The 27157-nt window shown below is 42.0% G+C and overlaps 1 protein-coding gene across 6 annotated transcripts; it reads right to left on the minus strand.

Moving 5' to 3' along the window:
* Window positions 1-27157, minus strand: NDC1 (NDC1 transmembrane nucleoporin). Of its 6 annotated transcripts, none has more exons than XM_090048200.1 (18): window positions 26874-27156; window positions 26669-26789; window positions 23176-23277; window positions 21845-22019; window positions 20750-20888; window positions 18508-18616; window positions 16446-16497; window positions 14196-14328; window positions 12251-12343; window positions 9461-9542; window positions 8368-8526; window positions 6714-6977; window positions 6451-6569; window positions 6133-6183; window positions 3696-3759; window positions 2789-2889; window positions 1429-1589; window positions 1-305 (listed from the first exon to the last, which is right to left on the minus strand). In XM_090048200.1, exons 1-18 carry the CDS (start codon window positions 26949-26951, stop codon window positions 242-244), a joined length of 2067 nt encoding a protein of 688 aa, XP_089904326.1. In that variant the 5' UTR covers window positions 26952-27156; the 3' UTR covers window positions 1-241. The 6 variants fall into 6 exon arrangements, 4 of the variants coding, with proteins under 4 accessions (XP_089904326.1, XP_089904327.1, XP_089904325.1 ...); XM_090048201.1 differs by having other exon boundaries at window positions 6714-6980; window positions 18508-18613; window positions 26874-27155; XM_090048199.1 differs by having other exon boundaries at window positions 2-305; window positions 6714-6980; window positions 26874-27153.

Here is a 27157-nt window from a genome sequence, read left to right on the forward strand (position 1 = left end):
ATTTAGAGAAGGAATTTTTTTTAAAAAACAAACTTTATTGTACAAAATGTTCCAAAATCAGAACAGGTTTCCTGCAGCTTTACTACGAAATTTAGTTCCATAATTTACACCTAAAATGCAATTCCAAAAAAGGCCAAAGAAAATAGGAAGACTAGTCTCATTTTCTTCCAATCCAGGAATGGCAAACAGGTACTGTCCATCTGTAGCAGCATCGACAGCATAAGTGGCATAATTTAACTAATTATTCTTTGAACTCCAAGAACTGCTGAAGTCTTTTCTTATGCTCTGTAGACACTTGCACGGCACTAAAGCAAAATACAAGTTTAGAGCATAAGATTATGTTAAACATACTATGTCAACTTCAAAAACAAAAACCTCATGTCAAAACATTTTTAAGTATAAACTGGAACTAACAGTTGTGACCTCAAAATCTAAGAAACCCAGCTGTGTTATATAATAATTGTATACAATAAAAATTCAGATACTCGTCCTTCAATCTCCTTTGTTGCATAAAAGCATTTGTTGTACAAAAGAAATAAAACTGCAGCTACTAAGAATACACAGGTCAATTAATGCCATACCTTGAAACAGTTTAATTGTTTTCATTTAAAATGTTCATAAACTCATGCAACTGTTTATCTTAGAAGAACATTTTAAAAATACCTAGCCTACCAAAGTACAGAATCCCTTAGAAAGGAATTGTTGTAGAGCTGGCACTTTCAGATCTAATACTGTAGCAGCCAAATGCCAGAAACCTGGAGGGATTTGCAGTGAAAGTAACTTCCACCATGATCAAACAGTATGGATGGGATCCCTGCACTCCAAGAATAATTCTCACAGAATAATGCCATTGCCTTCATTAGACGGAGAAAGGGTTATTTCCTATTTAGCTGAACATTGTTAGAGCAATGTCACATGGGGGTGCTCTTCAGGTCATTCTACTTAGACCAGTGATTAGGGCCTTACTGAAATCATGGTGGAAGTGGGCTGTACAGCAGCTCCTTTAATCTTGCAGGTCCCCCTGTGGTCCCCTCTTCTCCACCCCCAGTTGCTCACTGGCTGAGGAGCCGGGGGGTCCTGCTGTTTGCCAGCTGGGAGGCAAAAACGGCACAATTTTTAAAACTGTAGTCTTCGCCTCCCTGCTGATCAGGAGCAAGCCACAGGGCCCCTTAACCAATCGCTAGGGGTGTGCGGGGAAACCTCCGAGATTAAAGGAGCTACTGCTCAATGAATTCAGTAAGGCCCTACCAAGGATTCTCAACCAGCTGCTGGGCTTGTAATAAAATGAATTCGTTTTCTGAAATTGGGTGCCACAATTCACAAAAAAAAGTTAGAGGAACCCTCAAGTCCAAAAGAGTTGAAAACCACTGACTTAGATGCACTGTAACGTTCACTTAAACAGCAAGCACCAATACAAGGCGACCTTACTTCAAGTGTTCTCCAAAAGTAGTTGTTATGCGGTATATGGCAGTTCTCAGAGATGCTCTAAGCCCAAACCGTAGTGTTTTGTAGGATGTATCCACCAGACTGCCTGAAATTCTTGGAGGTTTGCTGGAAACATGCGGCAGCTTGAAATGTTTATCTACAACCTGGATTTGGGGGCGGGGGGGAAATAACAATTCAGCTAAATCCATTTCACAATGAAACTAGCAGCATGTCTGTTTCGATTAAAGTGAGCAAAGGAAGTCAGGAATGTTCACCATGGAAACATCCAAGGAAAAAAAAACCATGATTTGAGAGACAGCTTAATCTTCTGTTACCTGGCCATCGATGAGAATAAAGGACATGGCTCTGTTAAAGGAGATCCTCTCTTGAATGGATTTTTCTGATGCTGACATTTAAACAGTTATAACCTCCTGCAAGACCGTTTCAGGCTGGACATAAGGAAGAATTTCTTTACTGTCCAAGCCCCCAAGGTCTGGAACAGCCTGCCGTCGGAGGTGGTTCAAGCTCCTACACTGAACACCTTCAAAAGTAAACTGGATGCTTATCTTGCTAGGAACCTATGACCCCAGCTGACTTCCTGCCCTTCAGGCGGGGGGCTGGACTCGATTTTCTGAGATCTGTTCCAGCCCCAATGTCTATGAAATCTATGAAACAAACACAAAGGTACTCTGCCCCAACTAATCTTTTAAAAATAAAGTAACTTGCTGCAAGTTTTTGGAATAAGTGCCCCTACTGAAGAATTGTAATGACCTCTAAAATTCTGGTCTCAGAATCTTCTATTAAGAGGAATATAGAATACTAAATTTTTTTGCAGATAGCACCCAGTGTCATCTTGGAGAAACACATCTCTGGTTACTTTTAGTACACACTCCCAAATACCATAGTGCTATAATAATTCTTCAAACAAAGCTTAAACATCAGCAGAGAAACATGAAACAGGTCTCATCTCCTGAAACGTAATGGCTCTGAAATTGAAGTGCTTTGCAATAGACATGGAGGATTTTTGTGACCAAAGACAAAACCCAAACATTTTACGTTGGCATAATTGTATAATTGTTGCTTCCCTGAAATACTATTTTTAGTTGAGCATGTTGTACCATTTAACAGGATACTGCATTTCAAAATCTGTTTTCCAATCACAATGGCAGTTTAAAGAAATGAATTTAATTAGGTACCGATTCAGAAGTTGAGAAAAAGGAAACTAAATAACAAGATTAAATTTAACTGCTGGCTATGAAGAAAAATTTTAGGTGAAGACACAATTCAAAGTCTAACAGAATAGGACCCTTCCCACCCTTCCTCCCAAACCAGTTTTACATTAAGAGATATTAAAGATCATTACCTCCTGAAGGGTCAGCAAGGTATTTAGAATAGCTGGCAGTGTAGTTTGGACAACTCCAAATTGATCTTCAGTAAATGATGCTGCTACCAAATGAGACAGACCTTAAAGGAAGAAAAGTCCAAGACAGTTTATCTTACACTAGCCTTCAGAAATGGAAGCATCAGGCTGCACTAACAATTCAAAATGTCAGACCTCAGACGCTGCTGCAGCACACTGGCACTTGGTTTAGTCGGGTACACAAAGATCCCACTAACATGGGGGCATCCTTCAGAACGTACAACAGCCAGGAGCAAATGGCAGAAGTACTGAGGCTGCTCCAATTTACTCCATGGACTAAACCAGCCCCAGGTTTGACAGGCATGTGGTAAGAAGCAGAAAACATGGTGTAGATATCTTTGCTATTGTCCTCCATTTCTCAAATGCCATGCTGAATTGATGAGTGAGATCAGAGGAAGATGATAAATTCCTTCTCAAAAAATGTTCCTTTATCATGATGCCAACACACTTTCTGACAGCTCACCATCAGCTGTGTTGCCAGAGCATGAGCACACCCTAGGAAGACACCAGCTGCTGAAGCCATTATGGCAAAAAGCAGAAAGTGTTGCAATGTCTACAGATGCCTTCTGCTAGTTGTCAAGAGGCAGTAGAAGCTGCACTCTGTTTGGTAGAAGTGGAGTAGATTTCTAAGCAGAAAGGCAGGCTTTGAAAATGCAAAGGAGCTGTGGACAAAGGCACTCAGAGTCTGTAGCAGACAGGTCTGCATCAGTGCAGATAAGCTTACATGAGAAAGCACTCTTTGCCTCCATTTCCAAAGTAATGGGTACAGTAAGCCTGAAACCGAATCTGTGTGTTCATTACGGTCACCTCAAAGCAAGAACTAGAATAAATTCAAATAGAAATTTCTTACCTTCTAATGCCCAAATGTGCATTTGAGCATCAGAAAAGACAGCTTGGATTGAGGCCTCTGGATGCTATGGAGAAATCATAATTTCCTAAGTGCATGTTTTTTCACGTTAGCCATCAAAACTGCTTTTTTCAGTTAAGAGTATGGATATTATTTAAAGGCTACAAATGCATGTTTGTACATACACAGGTAACCAGTACAGCCCCAGTCCATAAAGATTTGCTACAGAATTTTGACATTTCTAAGCAAGCAACAGTAGATGCTGCAGAACCCTAGACCCAGTCATTCCCCTGGGCTCTCCAGTATCTAGGCATTTATAGTATGCTCCTGTCCATCATGGATGAGGTGTTCCTTTACATGCGTGTGTGTGTGTGTGTGTGTGTGTGTGTGTGTGTACCAGATTACATCACAAAACAATCATTTCAAAATATCAGTAACATCTTCTGTATGATATGGCAAGCAACTGGCAATTCTGTCCAGTTTCTCTCTATATAGGAAACCTGCTATGCCTACCTGAAATCTGCCAGCTTTACCAGGGTCGAGGGAAGCCAGGGAGGGTCATCCAGCAGCTCTGTGCTTTCATACTAGTTAAGGCCCTAAAAGGGACCTCCATTCCCCTGAAAAACAGCTATCTATGAAAGCCATGCGTAGGGCTCCACAGACTTAGCAGGGCTTCTTCTGACTTAGAACATGCATCCCCATCCCATTCACTGGCCCTATTATCCTCACAAAGGGCTCCACAGATCCAGAAAAATAGGTTGTTTCATGTATAACAGAACTCCTCCTTTAGAGAGATCTGTACACAGAAGGCCCCCATCCTGAGGGCATGACCCGCTTTTGGATTAAGGTCAAAGTTTATTGAAAAGCCATGCAAAAAAACACACACATACACACCAGCATGAAGGGAAACCTTTTCAATAATTCTATCAAATACACTTTCCACATGGAAGAACAATATAAACAAATGAGACCAGAAAACCAAAGTGACATCATTTAAAAAGGTTGAATACTTCAAAGTTTATGATTTGTGTTGGCACACTTAAAAAAAAGTGTTTACAACACTCTTGCCATACCTGCTCACAGAATTCAGGTGTGAAAATCTACTGTGCTACACTCATTCTACCAGAATCAACCTACTGAATTCTAGCTTTATTTGGTATAACAAGAAGCAGTGTTATCTAGTACTTGGTACACCAAGACAGTCAGGATTCTTGGCAAGGTTAGAATCTAAAAATACCGCTTACATTAGGTAGCACTTTGAGAAAGTTGTAATGCATGTATTTCAGTTTAGTCTGTACAGAAATATTACCCTTTTTAACTGAGTAGTGTAGGGAAGACTTCATTATTAAGTGTAAGAGGTCTTAAAAATATAAAAAGCTGCAAGACTAGGGGAAAAAAATTATGATTGTAGAAAGCACTGAAAACAGTAGAGGTGCACCGGTATATCAGTGTCATATCAGATTGGTACCAATAAAAAGGAAAATTAACGTTACTGGCTTTTTTTGCCCAGTGTAGCTGATAATGTGCTGATAAATAAAATACACTTTCTGGCCAGGGCCCCCAGACACCATGTGTATGTTTGCAGCTGCAGCATACACACGGCCAGGAACGCAGTTGGACAGTGTGGAAAGCAGTGTCCTGCAGTTAAGCCTGTGGAGGGGAAGTGTGTGGGGGGGAAGCAGATTGAGGCCCCCATGGTGAGGGATGGAGTGAGGCTGGGGGCGCTGCCCAGCCAGGGCAGTGAATGGGACCCCAGGGCCAGGGAGTGGGATGGAGCCAAGGACAGCTCATCCAGGGGTGCAGGAGTAAGGGGGCTCCCCGCTGCTATTTGCACTGCTGTGGGAGGCATGGGAGGCACGTGCCCCCCAAGATGTGTGCATGGCAAGGGTGGAGGTGGGCTGCCCTCTATAGGCTCAGGGCTTTCCAACCTGCTGCCTTTACCCTGGGAGCCCCGAGCACATAGCAAGCAGCCTGCCTTGCCTTCATACCACTCGGCTCTGCTCCTAAAAGCATCCCTTGTGCTCAAGCGTCTCTGCCATTTTTAAGCACCGGGATGCTAATCCCCTGGGCAAGCTTCTCACAGCTCCATGCCACTCTCTGCCCTTGCCCCAGGGTCCCATTCAACCACCCTGGCTGGACAGCACCCCCAGCTCCATCCCTATTCTCTCCATCACCATGGAGGCTTCAATCTGCCCCTCCCACACTCCCTATGCCTTTTCCTCCTCCACAGACTTACCTACAGGGAGCTGCTCTCTATGCTGCCCACCTGTGCTCCTGTAAAACTGGCTACTGGAATCAGCTGATATGCCTGGTGAATAATCAGCTATTGGTATCAGCCAAGAAAATCTCTATTGGAGCTCACCTAGAAGACAGCATTAGAACCTGTTCCTGTTCATGTTTCTGCTCTACCCAAAAGTCCAATATATATAGCCATAATCACCTTGCTGAAGAAATACATGACCAGCACTCGTTTTGACAAGAAACTTCTTATCTGAGTAGGAAAGAAAAACATTTAAAAATACAAATTTTACATTTGACAGTCTATTATATACAACATTTCTGGTGTTAAGTAACTAAATCCATTCAAACTTTACAATTATGTCACAGTAAAACAGTTAAATAATGGGCTGTTTGTTACAGTGTTAGGTCAGCTGATCAGAGGAAAAAGCAATCATACCATGAAGTTATATTTCTGAAGGAAACACCCAGCACGCTACATACAAGACCAAACTGATTTATACCACAACTGTTACTGTACCTGCTCCTGTTTGTTCTGTAGCCACGTATACATAAAACTTGGTTGCTCTGCTTCATGACCAACTCTTGCAACAGAGACCATTGGGAAGGATGATGGGTAAGAACCATTTGTTTGCAGATCTACAAGAAAAACCAAGCCTATTTAGAAAAAAAATAGAAATCCCTACAAAGACAGTATGACCCAGAAGAATCTGCACAATTAAGCCAATTTTTCCATTATACATAAGAGGAAAAGCAAGATAACTGGAACAGAACGGCCACCACCTGAACTTGATGTCCACAGCTTTGGTCCTCTTCTCATAATATGAGGGCTCTGAACTGATCCATGCCAAGGAGAATTTAAATCCAGGATTCCAGGCTTGCGATTTAGAGCAGGAGAAGTGAAAGGTGAGCCAAAAGAGCTTCCAAGGTCTGATGCAGTTGAGGTCTTTAAAGGCGACAGGGATTTAACCAGGGAAGGCACGTGAGTTCTAAGTAAGACGTTAGACCTATGTGCCTGAAAAGCCATTTCTTCTATAACAGCTGCTCCTGCTAACAAACAAATACATATGGGCTGGTATGGGTAAATACAATACAGACTAGGCACGTCTACATGAGAGGGTTAATGCACAGAAAACTAATTCAACTGTGCATTAGCACGGCAGGCACAACACATGCGCAGTAGAATGAATCTACAGTGCATTAGTCACTAAAAAGGCATTCACCTGTGCTAATGCACATTAGCTCCAGTTATAGAGCATTAATGAACATGTAGACGTGCCCATTATCAGTTAGTTTCCTTCAAAGCTTATTAACCCCATCATACTTCCTTTCTGCTGAGCTCTTAATGTAAGATAGATTTCCATTCCAATACGGACTGCATTTTACTGTGTGAAATGCATTTAGAAATAAGAGTAAGAACCCACTAAATAAGATGGCTTTGGCTTAGCCTCTACCTTAAGGATATTCCTACAGCAATACAAGTAGTCCACAACTTACATCATTTCGAGTTACAATGTTTCACACTTACAACGTTTATAAATTGACACCGTTTCAACTTTACAACGCCAGTTTTGACTTATAAGGCTTGACCTGATGCAACGCCATGCCAGCGTCACTCATCTCCCTGGAGAACGTCTGTCCAAACTTCCTTGGACACTTTCTTTAAGAAAGCAGACAAGACTCCAGAAAAACCTGCAGCCAAGAGCCCTTCAAAAAGTCCAGCAAAGTCACCTCAAAGAAGTCCTTCCAAATCAATACGATTGCTATTTACAACATAAATACGTTAATGTAGCTATATTACTTATCTATAATTGACTGAGTACAAAATTCTGGAGTATTTTTTGGTGAAAATAGGATATTGGGCCTTGGTTCAGGAACCAATACCCCAATTATTACATTGTTTCTTAAGAGAAAATGGGTTCTGAGTTACAACATTTCGACTTAAGACGCCTTTTTCAGGAACCAATTGTGTCGTAAGTCTGAGGACTGCCTGCATTGGGTGAATCACAAAAAGATATCCCCCAAGCCTTTTCGGCAATACATGTTTCATCACTGTAAACTAGCAACAGTAGTTACAAATGTTTCTATCAAAATTTTTAGGGGGCTCTTCAACAAGTTTCATCACTTGATAGGCTGACTTCCTAAACCTATTGTAAATGAGAAAGTATGCAAGGGAATACTGCCCAATGCACTAAAAGTGAAAAAAAGTGATCTCTCTCCAAATTCCACTTAAATTAATCTTTGATGCTAGTGCAACAACACACACATATTCTTTAACCTGTGTTCCTTCAAATACTTAACATAATCACTTGGCTCCCTCTGTCATTTGATTTATACGAGTGTTATAACATCCTCCATTGCACTCTAGTCTCTTGTTAGTTACAGGTGTAAACCACTCTGTAACAGTTACTGTGAAATATCTCATGTAAAAAGGTACCTGGAAAGTTCAGGGATTTGTTTATTTCCCCTGGAGATGGCTGTTTTATTCTCCCATTGGTAGCCGCAGCTTCCTGATGTATAATCAGCTTCTGGGTTAAGTCACTCAAAAGATTCAAGCACTCCCTTGATATTGCTGTCCAGTTGTGGGGATGCCCACCTAGTCAGGTCAGACAACAAATACTTGAAGAGGTGTTCAGTGGTTTCAGTCAAGACATTATCACTGTGCCTGTTTTGACGGTACTTATTTACATCCTACTTTTTCCATGCTTAGTATAATCTTACAGAATTACCCAACACATACTCAATTCTAAAAAAAAAAAAAAACAAACAAACAAACAAACAAACAAAAAAACCTGCTACATTTTCACCATAAGTTTCTTGTGCCCAAATATGTGCAGGGACACAGATACTGGTTCAAACTGTAAATGCAACTCCTGATGACTTCAGTGAGAACTGCACAGGTATCCTGCAAGGCAGAATTTAGCCCATTAGATTTCAAACTCACTAATTTTTGGTCTTGTAAGTTGCTTGTCAGCTAGTTTCAACACCGCTTATTACCACAGTGCATAAGCAACAAAAACGTCTGATGAAGTTCAAAAGAGTCCCTGATGAAAGCAAAAGAGTTCTAACGGACCTCCTACAGCATATTTCTGTATATTTTAAGAAGCTTATACACCAGTCTAAATCATAGCCATTATTTGCTTGCACAACTGGGGAGTGACTCACAATTTATGCTTCACTTCAACCCACTCACATCCTGATACTAAACTGTTATACACATCTGTTGTTATATTATTATTATTATTATTAGCTTCGTTCAATTGGTGATGTCAAGAATACCTTTCTTTGATAGTCTGCAACCTATGTTTCCTCACAGTTGTCATTTAAATCAAACAACAGGAACCAGTATTTGTTAAGTTTAGTAGATGAAACAACAAAAAAGAGGGCCTTTCCAAATGGATACTTTTGCTTAGGAGTTCTTTTGGCTTATACAGCATGCTTCCAAGTATGAGATCATTTCTAAAAAATTCTTACCATAACAACAGTCTTGAAAAAGTTTAGAAATCACCACAGATTTATTTTGGTAATACCTGGCTGACTAAGGCTGAAGACTTCTTGACGTCGCACAGGAGAATACTGGGAAAGTAACATCAAGTCCTGTAAGGCCAAGAACTGAAAAGGAGGGAAATATTTTAATGCATTGGGGGGGGGAAATCAAATTGATCCCTTAAATATGCTGTCATTAAAAGCCTATTGGTTTTTAGATTTTAGCAAGGAATTTGAGTATTCCCACAAATGCAATTCCTAATAGAGTCAACAGGATTTGTTTACATATGCTGTAACCACAGGCAAAATGGAGTCGTTAATATTTTTTCTCCCTTAGTTTAGAAGATTGCACATGCAAAGAATAACTCCTTTACTTTCGCCACAGGAAAGTTGCTTCAGATTGGGGCTCCATAGCAAGTCAACTTCACGGGAAATTTTGTGTGCTTTAGACTGCTTTCACTGATAGACGAAGTGAAATAAAGTGTCATTCTTAGCACTAACAAACAACTATACAGACAAATTACACTGAACTTTCCAAGCAAATTAACATGGTTTTATTACAGCACTAGGATCTCTCATTGCATGCCACTTGAAATTGATGTCAGGCCTGCCCTGATACTGAAGTCTAACTGCTTTTCTGATCAAAGAATGAATATGACAAGCCCACAAACAGCTAATTGTCTCAAATCTTGCAAATGTAGTAAGAGCCAGTTATTAATACAATGCTGATATTACAAAATGTAAGGTACAACTATTAAAGACTGGGATTTTTACCCTTTAGTTCTGCTGATGAACATGCCTGGCTCTAATCCCCTCTTTCAGAATACAACACAACCAGAAGAGTAGGAGCTGTACTTCATGTCTGTAGCAACACATGATGCATTATGAGTCTCTGATATTGTTAAATGCATCCAGGGTAAAAAAGAAATCATGATTTTTATTTTATTTAAATTAGAATTTTTCTTATTTAAATCGTATCTTTAATTTTTTTTGTTAAGCTGCTTGTTTTAAAAAAAATAAACCTATATATAGTTTTAATTTAAGATACGTTAGAGTTCAAAGATATCATCATGGAATTATAAATTCTAATTATATACTGTTTGAGACAATATATTCCTGCAACTTTTTAGAAAAGTTTTATAAATAGGTCACAACAGGCCATTAACTATATTAGCGGCCGAATCGTATGGGGTTCCCAGAGGCTCCTTTACAGATTAGTAAGGATTAAAGAAAACCACTGTACTCAATGGGACTCGGTGCTCAGTCTAGAAGATCCCACTAAGCATTTCTGTAATGCTTAGTTTCAGTCTCAAATTAGAATTGCGTCTCCAGGGAAAACATCCTTCTTAACAGCAGTATACTGAGTTAAGCAATAACAGACCTGATTACCTACCCATCAGCCCTCCTGTCTTTCTGCAAATTTGTATACATAGAGTCAAGCCCTTACCTCACTCTAAAAGTGCAAAGTTTCAAGAACTTAAATGAATAGAAGATTATTGGGGGTGGAATAGATCTGGGCAAGGAAGAGGGAGTCTGGAGATAAGTGCAAGAAGGGAGGGGGCAGTAGAAACAAAGGAAAAACATTTTGAGCAGAATATTATTTCAGAAGTCTTGAGGGCTAAGTTTCCAAGTATAGCCTCACTAGATCTCAAATCAACAGAGAGGGAATGGTATGGTAGAAGGGAAAACCTATCATGGTAGCAGGCTTGCCAGGCCATAAAAAAAAAAAACCCTGTTTGGGAATATGTTAACAAAGGTTATATCAAACAACAAGAATACACTTTTGTAGAAAACAATGATTAAATCAAGCCTTTCTAACCAGCAATTTAAATCATGATCAAATCCACCCTGAACGCAGCACTTGCTGGTACCAGAAAATGCCCCGAGTGCCCTAATTTAACATCACCTTGAGACCTCACACTTCAAAATAAGAATTAGAAGCAAGAAATTGGGTTAAACACTAATTTTTTTTTTTTAAATGTAGTCACTTCAGAACAGCTTCACAGTTACCACTGGCAAACTCAAATGAATTTTGCCACTAAAATAACATGAAAAGTTAGGGGGTTTTTTTGTATTACCCTATTTCAAGATTACTTTTTACATACTTAAGAAAATATGAAATATCCAGGAAAAGATGTGCAGCACTGTGAAAGTGTCAAAAGCATACAGAAATGTGGTATAAGAATGAAATTTAATAAGTAGAAAGTGTCCATTTGTTAGCCAGAGAAGCTAAAACAGTAGATTAAAAAGGAAGTGAATGGATCTTCATGCCTGGTCTATTTAACAGTAGTATACATATACTCCACAGAGTAATTAAGACACACTTCATTCCTAACTCAGTGAATTCAGTTCAACCAGCAATCCAGTTCAGCAAATACACTAAGGTGTCATTATAAAACAAACTTCTCTGGAAGCATTGCAAAACGCTTCTGACTGTTCCGAATTTGGCTATTTCTTTAAAAGATGTGTAGCAGTTTAGATTGCTGCTTAAATCATTCAAGATCCATGGAAGACTTCTCAGTAGGAGATGCTCTATTTACCAGGGCACCCCCTGGAGTAACTAGGAACTACGGCCACAAAACTAACGGAGAGCAGATTTAAGACATCAGAAAGAATTTCTTTAGGGTAAGGCTTGCCACAATCTGGAACAGGCTTCCAAGGGAGGTGGTACTCTCCCCTACCTTGGGGGGTCTTCAAGGAGGAGACTGGACAAGCACTCCTTCCTGCCCCGGGCAGGGGTCAGACTTGATGACCTAATGAGGTCCCTTCCAACCCTAACATCTACGAATCTATAAATACATAGACATGACAAAACCAAACAACTGTTTTGATACCTTTATGATGAGGGGAGGGTTACTGCTTAAGATTTTAGGTAAGCACTGGTCAGTTTCCTCAGCAAACGTTGGCTGAACAGGAAAATGGTACGCCTGGAATTAAAGACAAGAACTAAGCTGATTCAATACCAGACTTCTATTACACAGAACAAACTTTGAAAGAGACTGTTACTGAGACACCACAGCCACATTAATTTGGCAACATGACAAACTATATAAAGTATATAGCCAAAGCTTCCAATTAATGTTGCCAATATGAGAAGACAAATGGACTTCAAAATCTACTTTTAAACAGCAAGAACCAGTTTTAGAGTCTCAGTAGACAACAACAAAACAGCATGTGGTATTATACAGCAATGCCTAGGGAAAAGAGGTATCATCTCCAAGTTATTCAGCTTCCCTGAAGAAAAACAGTAAGATTTTTACATAAACTGTTTTGAGTTATTAGATTTAATTAATAATTTTAATCCTCCCCTTTAAATCTATAAAGTGCTTTGTATTCTACAACCATCCTCCTACTTGGAAACTGCCAGCCGTAGCCTGTTATTTCTCTGACAGACTTCTGGTTATGAAGTGTTATTTATATCTGGGTGAGGATAAAATGCCGGGGGGGGGGGGAGGGGAGGGAAAGAGAGGGGTCCCCTTATCGTACCAGGAGCGGAGTAGGGGCGCACATCTTCCAAGCTTACAAATACTACCTATATTTATGGGGCAAAATTTTTAGGCCTTGACTTTGCCCTTAGTTAGCATTTCACAAGGTTTTCTGGGGGGGAACACAATGTCAGCTGCACCACTCTTCAAACTTGTGATTTGTTATTAAAAACCTATATATACTTTACATCTTCCTAATATGACAACACTTCCCCTCCCATCTTGCATGCTTTTATGAACAGTACAATAATTAGCAGCATGTTTTAATATGTCCACAAAAATAATTAACAGCATGTTTAAGTGTCCATAATTACTAGTTCAAAATGGACAGTTCACATGTCAGAACTACTTTTCCAGGCTCCTAGCAAGTTCAGCCAGAATGGACAGCATACGGTTATACCTGCATGCAAGATTCCCAAAGCTTTTCTGGGCAATCATAACTGCAGCTAGGGATTCTCCTTAATTAAAAAAAGCTGAGCCTCAGAAAAACAAATCAAAAGGCCTCTTTCACTTCACTTTGTCCTTCCAAAGTAATGCTTTCTAAAATGAGACCTGCCAAAGAACTGAGGCTAGGAAGCCTGATCTGTAGTTTAACAAAGCCTAAGAGGGGTGGGGGAGGGAAAAGGAGGAAAATCAAATTAGATGGAGGTATTTTTATTCTCTGACTGAGAAGTATTTAAATTACACAATGAAGATTAAGTTCCCAATTTGCTGTTGTCAGAATTTCATTTTTTTGGGTTGAATCTTAGTTTCTGCTTTATTTTAATGCGATTCATTATATATTTAAATGGTCTTTTTTTAGCCACATTAATTTGTAGCTTAATGATTAAAAAAAGAATAATGTATCAATTCCCAAGATTTTTTGAAGTCTACTTTATAACAGCATGCTACTTTGATGTTAAATCAAAATGATCTACAGGAGACTGGTCCAGAGTTTATGAAGCATGGTCTAGAGTGCTGCCTGGCCCTATCAATCCTTCACTTCCTGTTAAACAAAAAAAAGAAAGAAAAAAAAAAAAAGGTACTGGGACAGTTAAAATTCAGTTAGTGTTCTCCAGAATTAGTTTTCCCATGTAAACCGCAGCTCTCTAATTTTATATTACTGGGAGCAAGAGAAATAAGAAGAGGGATAAGAAGCATCTGTCAGTCGCTACATTGACTATGCTCCATGCTATGTAAAGCTTGAGGATTGCTAGTTCTGAGACATTTCTTCTTGAACACTACTTTTGAAAGTAAAATATTTTTTCCACAATGCTGATGACATGCAAGCATAATCCAGTCAGCCAATACTAACCTCTGTAGCATAGATTTTGAAGAGTAACCATGCAATGTACCAAGGAATCAAAAGAAATACACCACACAGCCAGGTATGGTAGAACAGTGAGAGATCCAGCAAACCAGCCAGGTTGTCAAGAGGATGAATTTTACTACAAAAACAAAAAAACCCCACACACACATTTAATTTTGGTGGCAACAGTATAAAGAATAAATGGATTAAAACAATGCTTCAAGAAATGCAGTTACTTTGGAAGATGCTACCAAAAAACCCCCCCAAACAAAAAACAAAACCAAACCCTTTTTTTCCCCCAATTTGTCAGCAATGCTGGTTCTGTAAATGCCAAAACCTCTAAGTCAATTAACAGCAGCATTATATTCCCAACCTGTATAATTTTAAACAATGAATAACCAGAAGAAAATTCTCCAGTTTCCTTTGCATTGAGGAGAAAACATAATAAATATTGTGATATGTGGAGGGGAACGTTTTCTTCTTGTATTTAAAGATGTATGGCTAGATCTAATCAAGGACTTCAGTAGAATCGAGGCTCCTAAATCCAGAACTGCAATCCAAGAAACTCCAAATCAGTGTTGACTAACCTCAGTAAGCACTTCCCTATTTGAGTTCTAAGTTCCCTAGGGACCTAAAAGTCTCTTTCTGCATTTGCTGCAGACTGCCCCACTCTGAGCAGTTCACTGCCCAAGTCTAACCAGCATCCAAACACTAGAAATTTTTCCATATAAACCCTGAGCAGCCTGATCTGGCATGCCTGCTCAAAAGATGCCTAACAGAACTAGGTTCCTCACAAACCTCTGGCCACTGTCTTCTAAAACAAGATCAGAGAAGCTAGTGATGCCCTTTTTATGCAACAAGCCAGGGGTGTTCAACCCCTGAGCCGACACTCCAATCTTGCCCCTGGTGCCATGTCATCTGGCCTGTGGGGCTCTCCACAGATCTGTGGCTCTAAACACAGATCAGGCCTGACCCTGGCACACAGGGGTGGAGGCAGGGGGGGTCCCCCAGGACTGGATCCCAGCCAGGAAAGGGCAGCAGCATGAGGGCTGACACTGCCCATGGACTGGCCCTGCACCACTGATCCAGCCCATGGTGCCAAAACAATGAGCACCACTGCAACAGACTAACAGCTAGTACTCAAAAAAAGGGGAGATCTGGTTTCACTACCCTCCTTAGCCCAAAATGGCTCAACTTGACACCTCTCTCCCCACTTCCCAAGAGAATGTCTTAGCCAGTAAGCTAGTCTGGTTTGTGACATTCTCCACCCCTCTTCCTGAAGCTGTGCAACTTTGCAGAAAAGAATTCAGGAGTCACTGGGTAAGAGGCAGAACAAGGGAGTATGTCTTTGTAGCCCAGTGCAGAAGGGGCAACCTTTTTGGTAGGTGTGCTACAACCTAAGCCCTGCACCTTACCTGACTGGCCCTCCAATCCCCCTTCCCCTGCCTGAGCTGCTGCTCTGCTTCCTCCCCTATTAGCAGCTGTCCTCCACCCTCTCCCTGATCTACCATGTGCCACACACAGAAGCTGCCCGGGCCATTTGTGATACCCATGCCACAGGTTGACTCCTCCTGACCTAGTGGATAAGGCATGGTCTTAAGAAGGGAGTCCTGGGATCTGGGTCATACTCCAAGAACTCTTCCTGCCCCCTATCCCTTCACTGCTGATGCATTTTACATTAAACAATCATGGGAGCAGTCCCAATAAACCACAAATTCCATATTGCTTCAATAGGATGAGAGAGAAGTACCTGCAACCCAGAACAGTTTTGGCTTGAGAGAAGAGAATTCCTCTGAAGGCAAGATATGTGGGTTTGAAACCATGTCTTCTACTTTTAACATGAGTATTTTAACAATCAATCTATTCCACAAAAACACCACCTAAACTAAACATGTGTAGCTCTTTGAAGGAATGACTCTAAGCGACAAGCATCAGGAGAGGATTCTAGGCAGTAGATTCCAAATGGACAGAGCCCCCTCTCCACCCGTTACCAGTCCTGGACCAGGCACCCAAGATCAGAGAGTGGTAGGTTCTCAGAGATGCGTGTGCACAGTGCTTTCTACTGTCTAGTTCTAGACTGCTTCGAGCTCACAGTGCTTTGGATCCCATTCTGTGATGCCTAATGCAGTAGTTTTGGTTCTACAGCAAGGCACAGGGTGCTAAAAGGTAGACATTGCCATTCCCAACTCCTTCTCCTAGACGATTATGATGAAAAGTAAAACAGCTCGACTGAGAACAGCCTGTTTTACTACTTACTCATCTGTACGAAGGTCCATTGTGGTACTTATCCATGCCCGTGGGATATAACCTAAGAAGCCACAAGCAAAATGACATTGTGAAACAGATATGTAACAGTTAATGGGCATGTCTACATGAGATGTTTACTGCAGCATAGATTAATTAACTCTGCACTAAATGTCTTGGCACCTACACATGCAGGGCTATTAAGCTGGAATAAACCAATAAACTCTGCAGAAGGATAGTACTTGTAAATACAAATATTATCCTGCTGCAAAGTTTTGTTTTGGAGATTTTTTTGTACTCCTCAACATCACATGTTGAGACACTGATGCAGCTGGCTCGGGCACAAGGTTGCTTCAGAGCAGAGGCTGCCTGCTGGTTTTGTCCACACTGAAGCATCCTGATGCTCCAGCCAGCCCCTCCACTGAACCAGATCAGAGCAGCCCCAGGCTGGTAGGCTGACTCCCCCTGGGTCCCCTGCCAGCTAGGACTGCTGCAACTTGGCTCAACATGCTGCGGTCCCGGGTGCATGTGCCCAGAAGCAGTAAACTCCAGCGTGACGTGCTGGAGTTTATTACATCACATTAATATGCACATATAGACGTGCCTACTTTGTCTAACAAAAAACTAGGGAAGTTTTTGGTATGAAAGCAAGCTACACACAGAGACAGAAATAAAGACCAACAACATGATGTGCATATATTGTAAAAAAGGAGCAATTCTTCTCATAGGCTGTTTGATACTTTTCTTGTCACAACAAAGTTAAAAGCTAAGACTATAAATCAGGAGATGCAGATTCTATTCCTAGTTTAATTATTAGTTTTTTCCAAAGGTCTCATCCAAGCTACTTCAGTTTCTCCACCTGAAAAACAGAGCAAATACTTATCTATGCTATGGAGGCATTAAGATACTACAGTAATTTTGAACCTCCAGATGGAAAGTGATAATTATTCTAAAAGTTGCTTCTAAGTTTTAGATCTATATTCTATTGGAGAGATTGAGAAACACAGAATTTTATTTTTTTAGATAGAGAGAAATAAATTATATATAAATATATCATCTATAATAGAATGTATATTATATATTTTTTCTGTGTTTCTCAGATCTCTAATAGAATATAGATCTGAAACTTGGAAGTAACTTTTAGAATAATTCAATATTTTTTAGCTTTACACCTAAATACCACCGCAAAATAAAGACAGACACTTTTGGAGAAAGGAGACCCACGGCTCTGTCAATAGAAAAGCCTAAATTTTAATTAAAAAAATCAAGAAAAAGGCTGGTACTGCAGGGGTAGGAAGTGTGGAAATAGGGTTATGGGATCTTTTTTAATACACAGTTCATTGTGCATCAGTGATCAAAAAGCAGGCAAAGCCTTAGATTTTGTAAGATTTCCAAAGGAAAACGATGCTAAAAAAAAATTGTAACTTTACGTATTATGCACACAATACGAATATATATTACCAGGTTCAATTACAGTCACACAAGCCAAAAAAAGAAAAAGAAAAAGAAAAAAAAGAAGACATAGCGCATATAAGTGGTGGTTGACTTCATGGAAACTTCCATGTAAAGAAAATTAAAGTTCTGGAACAGTTACTGACTGATAAGAATTTGGAAGAGGCTTCCCTTTGGGCAGGTTATTTCACAAGTGTTTGTAACAGACTTTCTTGTGCCTCCCTCTGAAGCAGCTGTTACTGATCATCAGAAATAAACACACTAGGTTAGATGGACTAACATTTTAGTCTTAGTTCAAAATGGGTCCTTTATCCCTTCCATGCTAATTGCCTTGCATGCTAAACTACCTCATTCTCAGGTCTTCCCAACATTGCAACAAGATGAGATCATTAACACTCAGGGACACCACCTTTTTACTAAGCAATTCTACGAAATTACATAAACAGCAATGGCTTGCAGGGCCAATAAACTGTTATGACGAGTGAAAGTGTTTGTTCTGTTTGCTTGTTTAAAAAGCTTAGGTTCTCTGTAGGACTGAATAAAACAGCAAATACTGACAAATTGATTAAAGAAAAAAAACTTTCCACATACTGCAAGAATAAGATGATATCACAACACTTACCAAAAAAATAGTATGCAATGCAGAAGTTTCTAACCAAATACAGCGATTCCACACAACTATGTTTAACAAGCTGAGGCAAAGATCTTCTGAAACGTAAGTACTTGTACTGCTAAAAATAGAAAGAATAGTTGAAGCATTGTGCCTTCAGAAGAGATCATTTTTAAAAACCGCATAGTGAAAAGAAAGCACTTCAAATGCAAATCACCCTGAAGCTGAATCAAACTTAAAAAACAAATTGAAAGCAGTTTACAGCACTAGATCTCTCTTTAAGTCTCTACCAATTCCCGTAATGTTACCATCTTTTCTTACTTATTTCAATCTTTTCTCTGTTGCTGTGTTTAAAAAAACAAACACAAGTCGAGAGGAGGAGCTGCATGTAAGAACCAGGGAAACTGAGTATACAACGGTGCTGGCAAACGCACAAAAGTACACTGGAAGTGTAGAAAACTCTCTCTAACAGCTTTCAATTAGTATGGCTTGTATCTAGAAAAAGCAGGTAAAATTCAGACAAATTCATGATAGTCGTTCAAAACAGCAAGGCACAAACACTTAAGCTATTTTTGGTAAAGAAGTTATATTACATATATCTTTGTAAACAGAAAAGGAATTTGAAAGTGTGTCAAACATAGCATATGCACAAAACAATTAACTTTTCACTTGAATAAATTGCATCTCAGAACACAGCATTTTTTCCGTAACTGCTTCAGACTCTGTTTGGGAAGTTATGCAGAATTTTACTGACAAAAACACCGAAACCAACAAACATCCAAATAAAAACAAGCAAACAAATTAGACCTGTTGCAATCCAGGCTTAAACTGAGTCAAGCGTCCAAGCAGGGTTTTTGCACTGATTCAAACTAAGCCTGCTCAAAAGTACTCTTTCAACTGGTCTATCTTTTCTGAACCAGACTTAGCTTGGAAATCATAGTGGCACAGCTGGTTTAAAAGTAGCCAGAGAAGAAAGGATATATTTCAGTTACTGACAATCTGGAGGCCACGATCATTCTTCTCCAACTACTATAACTTCAGGACTTGATTTTTGCAACAGTCTATCCAATGCTACCCTTCAAAAAAATCTTAGTACATTCAGCTAATGCAGAATACAACCAAAGGCACTGCGTACACATGGATCCACACTACATATTAGATGCTGGCCATTTACTTTTTACCATAATTCAGTTTTTTTCTTTTTTTGAATTATGCCATAGAGCAGTGGTCTCCAGCCTTTTTAAGCAGGAGATCACCTTTGGCATTTAAAAGCAACCCAAGGTCTACCATGTGCCACCACCAACCCCCTCTGCCCAGGGGGGGCAGATCAAGACAGAGGGAGAAAAAATTATTTGGAGGTATGCCTCTCCAGCAGTTAAGTCCCACCTGGCCAGGGCCCCACTCAACTCACCCTGCTCCTGCCTCTGCGGCACTACCCCTCACTGTGGGGGCCTCAGTCTAGCCCCTGCCCCTTCCCTACCCGCCCCCAGACTGACATGCTGGGCTGGGGCAGGTATGCGGGCCCCCACCCCAGCCTTGGATCAACTCCAAGATCTACTGGTGGATCAAGATGCGCTGGTTGGTGACCACTGCCATAGAGGGTCTAGTAAGTACTCAGACTGAAGGATTGCTTTTTTCTTCTCAGGGAGCTTAACATCTACTAGATGACTCTTCAGTTCCTGATGTTAAACTCTCAATGAGAGGATATTTTTGCCCATCCAAAATTCAAATCTTTGCAGCAGTTCACATGAACTGGAGTTCAACATTCAAAACAGTGTGTATATTACCACTGCAGAACATTATCGTTTATTTATTTCTAAATTAGCAAGATGTTTTGGGAAAGAAGAGTTATAAAGTAGGGGAAAGAAAACTTGCTGCTACTTAAGCTGGCTGCCTGTTGCTGTTAATTTTACATGTTGGTGAAAAGGCGTGAAAATGCCTCTGGAGTCCCTCTACCGATCAGCAGCAGGAGGCAAAAACCATGGCACATTTAAAACCCATTTTTGCCTCCCAGCCAACCAGGAGCAAGCAGCGGGACTGCCACAGCCACTCTGCCAATAGTCGGTGGGGGAGTAAGGCACACGGTGAAAAGAACAAGATTAAAGGAGCTGCTGCACAGTGCACTTCAGATGCGATTTAGGTAGATCCCTACTTATAAAGCCTATGTTAGGATCACAAAAATCAAGTGCATTCTTTGATCACTTGAGCAGATAAAAAAAAAAATCTCTCTTTGCACAGTTTTTTAACCTCTTACCTGTATAACTGGAAATGGCAAATAGTTCATATTGTTAACAAGATACAGGAGACTGTAACTGTATCCCACGAAAGCTCCAAACAGCAGGAAGAAGAGGTGGTACTCATTTAGGCACACATACGAAACAACAGCATCTAAACTAAAGTTAAAAAAGGGGGTGGAGGAAAAGAGGGAGAGTTATTCAGTTACTGCTATCAATTATTACTAGGGGTGCACCAATAAAGAGCCATTTGGCCGATACAGATATGCAGTTCGGCACCTTGGCAAGCAGTGTCTGGTCAGTAAGTCTGTGGGGGAGAAAGGGCGTGGGCAGGGGGGCAGATCAAGGATCCCATGGTGAGGGAGGGAGTGGGGTAGGGGCCAGCATTATACAGCCAGGGTGGAGCAGGGGGTGAGCAGCAGGTGGCTTGTTTGGAAGTGGGGGTGCTCCCCACTACTGTGTGCCCCCAGGGGAGGTATGGGAGTCATGTCCCCTGGATTTGTGCAGAGAGTGAAGGCAGGCCAATTGCCAAAAAATCTCAAATGTCCCTTCTGTTGGTGCCATCCAATATGGACCGATATATTGGCGCACCTCTAAATTACTACTCTAGAAATCACTCTGGTTTCCAACTTCAGTTAATCAGAGTTTCATTTTTATTCATCTGGTGAACAGAATGTAAATCTTCCCCAAATATTGTCCAGTAGGGCAATTTTTATATAAGCTAAAAATCTTACCACCTGTTTTTATTATTCACAATCATGACAGCCTCCGTTTTTCTCCTGATGAACTGTTTAGGACTGAAGATCCAGGTTCTTAAGTCACTTTTATATTTTCAGTGCTGAACTTACCTTCTCTTACTCATCCTCACAACTTCATTTCAAGGCTTCTGGTCAAGTTTCCCTGCCATATTTCTTGTAAACTAGCCCTGTGAACTTCACAAAAGGATGACAAAGACAGCTGCTTCCCCCTTCCTCCCCCAGCTGATAACAGAAACATTATTTTTCTCTGGAAAAATGTAACTAGTAGATGTTGAAATTTGATGCCTCTCCAACAGTAAACAGACTTTAGAACAAGACAATGCTCTTTGCATAGTACTTAATTAATGAAGCAGTCACCTTTCTGAAGCTGTGCAGGGTAAAGCAAGAAACTGGAACCTCCCCTTTGTTATAACTGCCGCACACCAGGCCACCAGCATTCCCATTATTGCATGAACAACAGAATGGATAACTTGCTGTGGGTGAATAATCTTTCCTATCAGCGCTAATCGAGAGCAGGGAATAGAAGGTGCAACTGTAAATGAAAACCAAGAGGGAATTATGATCACCTGCCATTAAAATGAAATACTACATCTGTACTAGCTGCTTTCGGTAGTAGAGGAAGTTTTACAGTGGAACTAGTCACTGAGAGACATGCACAGCACACCCTTGACAGGTTCTCCATTCAGTTCAACATTTTTCAGGAGCCTCTCCCAACATAGCCTAGTGTGAGTTCTAGAATAAAGGCAGTTAACACCTCTGCCATTCACGCCACCATTTCCCTGATTTTAGCAGCCAGGGATGACTAAAACCCCCAATGTTGGCATTGATTAAGGCGGCAAGGGGAGGGAGGAGGGTTTAGGGAGCAGCATGTACTCCCAGAGTTTCAGAGCCATGCTGTAGCAATTAACACTGCTGCTGCAGAGGGTCCAGCAGCCTCACGTGATGAGCCCTCAGAACAGATCTGGTTCCCACTTGACACCCTTGTGCTAATACCTTGCTGATTTTACTCACTTGCAAGTGAACTGTTCAGGGCAGGTCTGTCCAACTTTTTGGCAGCCAGAGGCTACATGAGCTGTGGGGGAAAACACACCCCGCATGGGCCACACCAATGCAATCACTGGCCCCCTGGATCACATGCTGTGTAGGTGTCCCCTCCTCCCCCCTTGCTGCAGAGCCTGTGGAGATGCCCTGCTCTCGCCCTCAGCTCCCTAGCTGCGGGCTCCCATGAAGCCAAGGCAGGAAGTGAATGATGGAGGGAGGGAGAGCCTAGGGACCCCCAGATGCTGCTCCTACAGCTAGAGCAATGGAGAAAGTGGCAGCCGAGTAAGAGCCCGTGAGCCACCGGTCTCCCAATTCGATATGGATTTGGTGATTCAGCCTCCGAATTGGGCCAAATCTTCTCTGATCGAATCAGCAACCGAAGCTTCACACACCCCTAATTTTAAGGTACATTTGATTTATTTTTTTTATTTAGTATTTTCTGACCATAGTGAAGCCAGCTTTTTCTTTGAATCCTGTAACATTCCAACCACAAAGATTTTTTTTTAAAACTTAAAATAAAGTATTCAACTTTATATAAATATCAATGCACAGTTCACAATGCCAGCAAACAGTTCAAATAACTTGTCTTTATAATAGTCGTTTGATTCAGCTATAGTCAAGTATCTTACAGCAATTATAAAACTCACCTGTGTAAAATTCAACGTTGAAGATGCTTATTACCAGTATCACTACAGACATTAGAAGGATGCAGAAAATGGTGTAGGAAGTATACAAATCATTGAAAGAGTCTATAATGAAAAAAGACCCCAACATTACCAGGTTACTGATTAGTAAGATGCACATAATACATTCCAAAGCTACAGAATTAACTAAAGATTTGACAATGATGAAAGCATACAACTTCAAGTACTGCAGTTTCCTTTTCAATATCACCACCCACAACTATACCAAAAAATTATACTTTGAAAATTAAGAAGATTCATAATTTGCTCTGGTGGTTGTTTGGTGGCCTGTCCTCCCCCCTACCACCACCTTTTTTGTTGTTGTTGTTGCTGCAGGGAATGGGGACATGTTTTGGGGGAGAGAGATGTCTTTCCAAATGTCACAGCTACCAGACTTCCTGGCTAGTGCATACTAGAGACTGTCAAACTGTTCATTATGGATATAGCTATTGTTGAGTTGTTAAGTTTAACTTGGACCAAATGTTATGTTGAAGATGTATTTATGTCAATTTTAAAAAATATTTCTATTTAAAGGTAATGCATGTCTACTGGCATTATAAATAAGATTATAAAACTGAAAGGTTAAAAAATTTATTTCAGTTTTACTTTGTGAATTAAATAATATTTGGTGAACAGGCTGTCATTCTTCCTTTCTCTGACTAGGCAATTCACAAGCAAAGAGAAAAAAAATTATAGAGAAAAAAAAATTATACAAATTGACTATGAGGTAGTATTATTCACAATCTCTGTCATTTTGCAGTAGCAGGTATTCCACATGAAGTTACCTTGGAAACTTACAGGATTTCAAGTCGTCAGTGTCACTATTTATTTGTGTGATTTAGATGTTACCCTTCCAAACAAAAGCTCAAGGTAAGTAACAAATCAGAGAAACATAACAACTTAAAAGGACAACTAAGCAATGTCATACAAGTATCGTATCACATCATATAACAGAGACCCAGTAAACAACATCTGAGCCTAGCTATGGTTGCTGAATGCCTCAGGAGGGCAGGAGTTCCAGAGCTGAGAAGCAACTGCAGAGAACCATCTCTTTGCCAAGCTCAACGTCCTTTCAGAAAACAGACAGTTTAAACTATATATAGAAGAGGATTGCAAATTGTTTATGCAAATGAAAATCTTTACTTGTCCATTTCTTGGCAGAGATGAACTGAAAGTCATCACTGCTGCATGAGAGCCAGAAAGCAAAACCAAAAAAGAAGAGAGGAAGCTGACAGTCTAATTTCACTATCCAAACCATGTAATGCAAGTACACAAACTGCACAAAACAAGGAGAATTTTCTTAGTCTTCTGGTATGTAGCAGTTCACAAGAGAGAGCGCTTATAGGAGGCAAATTCAAGCCAAACTTGCATGTACACAGAGCTGCCTCAACACAAGAAAAATTCCTTGCCCAGGACACCCTTCCATCACCCCCTCCCTCCTGTGAAATATGAAACATCATAACCAGAAGGAAGCAGTATTCAACATCCTGCTTGCCATCCGACAACTCTGAGGTAAACAAACCCCTCTAACTTTTATCAGAGCCTAATTTGCACAAAATGAACTTTTCCAACCAAGAGATCTTACAACAAGATCATACTTTGTCATGCATCCACAGATGCATCTCAAGCAGGTCCAAGGAGGTGATCTTCCCCCTCCATGCGGCACTGGTCAGGCCGCAGTTCAAGTACTGCGTTCAGTTCTGGGTGCCGCACTTCAGGAGGGATGTGGACAGCATGGAGAGCGCCCAGAGGAGGCCACTCGCATGATCAGGGGACAGCAGGGCAGGCCCTACCAGAAGCTAAGGAACCTGAACCTGTTCAGCCTCCACAAGAGAGGGCTGGGGGCAGGGGGGATCTAGTGGCTGGTCAGAGGGGACCAGCAGGCATTGGTGGAGTCCCTGTTCCCCCAAGTGCTACCAGAAGTGACTAGAAATAACAATCACAAGTTGACAGAGGGTAGATTCAAGCTAGACATCAAGGAGGCGCTACTTCATGGTCAGGGCAGCTAGGATCTGGAACCAACTTCCAAGAGAAGTGGTGCTGGCTCCTACCCTGGGGGTCTTTAAGAGGAGGCTGGATGAACACTTTGCCGGGGTCACTTGACCCCAGTACTCTTTCCTGACATGGCAGGGGATCAGACTTGGTAGGGTCAGGAGGGACCTGCGCAGATCATCAACTATGAAACACCTTCATCTCTCCTGTGAAATATGAATTTTCATCTCCACCTAGGAGAAACTTGACAATTTTTGCATTCTCCTATGCCTGAAGAAGGGCAAGTGGGCCCGAAAGCTCGCAAATAAAGAGTTTTTTGCAAATATCTAGTTGGTCTAATAAAAGATACCTCCTCTAACCAGAGCTCTGATCCCTGTAGGAGGCAATGTCTCACACCTATTATCTCCCATCCATCTGATCCTCAGGGTCACACATTTGCATTTTTGCAGACCTGCATTTTGCATATTGGCTTCTGTTCTACCCAGGAGAACTCACAAACACTAACAGACTCTCCCTAAGCCTGAAAAAGGGTGTTTGTGCCTGAAAGCCTGCAAAGAACAGGTTTTCCAGCTACAGCATAACCTCAGAAATCCAGCATGCTCGGGACTGCGAACCTGCCGGAAATTTGGAAACTGTGGATTTTTGAAGCCGGAGCAGCAGCGGGTCCCAAAGCAGGGTGGTGGATGGTGGTAGCGACAACTGCCACGTGCAAGCTTCCTTCTCTGTTGCTCTGGCACTGGCCACTGTGACTCCCTGACACAGTGTATTTTTAAAAAGTGCTGGGTTTTCAGGAATCCCAGATTTTTTGACATCTGGATTGGAGGCTATACTGTATTTAGTGCGTCTTTCTTGCAGCATCTTTCAACCTGTGGTTCATGACTCAGAAGTAGATCACAAGAATATAGGAAAGGGTCGCAAACAAACTTTCAAAATGGATTCTCCTTTAAAAGGAGATAAATGCGGGAGGCTGTGGGTTTTCCCCTTCCCTTTTTCCAGTCTGTCAGGGGCTGCTTGGGCCCACCTCCATCCCCACACACACACGGAGGGGGGGGAGGAGGGGGCTGGAGACAGGGGTCAGCAGCTGGGGAGCGAGGGGCACTGGGTCAGGACTGGCCATTGATGCTTATAAACAGGGCCTGGCCCAAACAAGGTTGAAACCACTGTAAAAGAAGGCATCATATCTCCCCAGAAGTCTTACGGGGTTGTTTACAAGCTCCAGATCTGCCTTTTAACACAGGTCTCCTCACTCACACACTTGGCGCAGGCGGGAGCAACACCGAAAACAAGGGCTCACCACCACCTGAGGAGCAAAACGTGGAGGGCAGCGGGGGGGGGGGGGGGGGTGAAGAGACGAGAGGAGGCTCCTCCCTGACAGGAACCCCTCATCTTGGACTCAAGTCTGAGGCGGGGCAAGAAGGCCCTGGGCCCGGGGAAGAGGGGGGCGGGGGAGGTATGCGGTGCTCACCCGACACCCAGCGCAGCGGGCGGCACAGGTCGGCGCTGCTGAGCACCACGAAGGCGGCGGCGCAGGGCGGCAGCAGCAGCACGGCCCAGGCGGCGCCCACGGCCGCCCTCCAGCCCAGCACCTGCAACACAGCGAGGCTGAGACCCGTGCCCCGTGCCCCGTGCCCCGACCCCGACCCCTCCCCCCAGCCCGCCCCGGGCCGGACCTGCCGGAGCAGCGCGCGCTGCTCGCACGCCGCGGGGCTCATGGCGATGGCGGCTGCTGCTGCTGCCGCCCCCGCCATTCGAACCGAGGTCCCCAGGCCCCGGCAGCTGCCCGCGCCGCTGCCTGCGCTGAAGCACGGCCTCGGACACCCCTCGCAAGGCCCCCTAGGCCGGAAGTAATGTCAGCATCAGCACCGCCTCCGCCTCCTCCCTGGACCTCGCAAGCCCGCAGCATTCACCGCGCGGGACTTAGTGCGCCCGCCGGCTTTTGGCGCGTGTGCAGTGA

The sequence above is a fragment of the Crocodylus siamensis genome, chromosome 5, assembly GCF_052110815.1.
Source record: "Crocodylus siamensis isolate JL-2025a chromosome 5, ASM5211081v1, whole genome shotgun sequence".
NCBI classification, from domain to species: domain Eukaryota; kingdom Metazoa; phylum Chordata; order Crocodylia; family Crocodylidae; genus Crocodylus; species Crocodylus siamensis.

Bases quoted from the DNA above. Each gene is read 5' to 3' on its own strand.
- NDC1 (XM_090048199.1), bottom strand. From the start codon at position 26,951: ATGGCGGGGGCGGCAGCAGCAGCAGCCGCCATCGCCATGAGCCCCGCG. The intron at 9,543-12,250 runs GTATCAAAACAG...CCTCCTTTTCAG, and splicing joins ACCCTCCCCTCATCATAAAG to TTCTTGGCCTTACAGGACTT. The intron at 3,760-6,132 runs GTGATTATGGCT...ATTTCTCCATAG, and splicing joins TCATGTATTTCTTCAGCAAG to CATCCAGAGGCCTCAATCCA.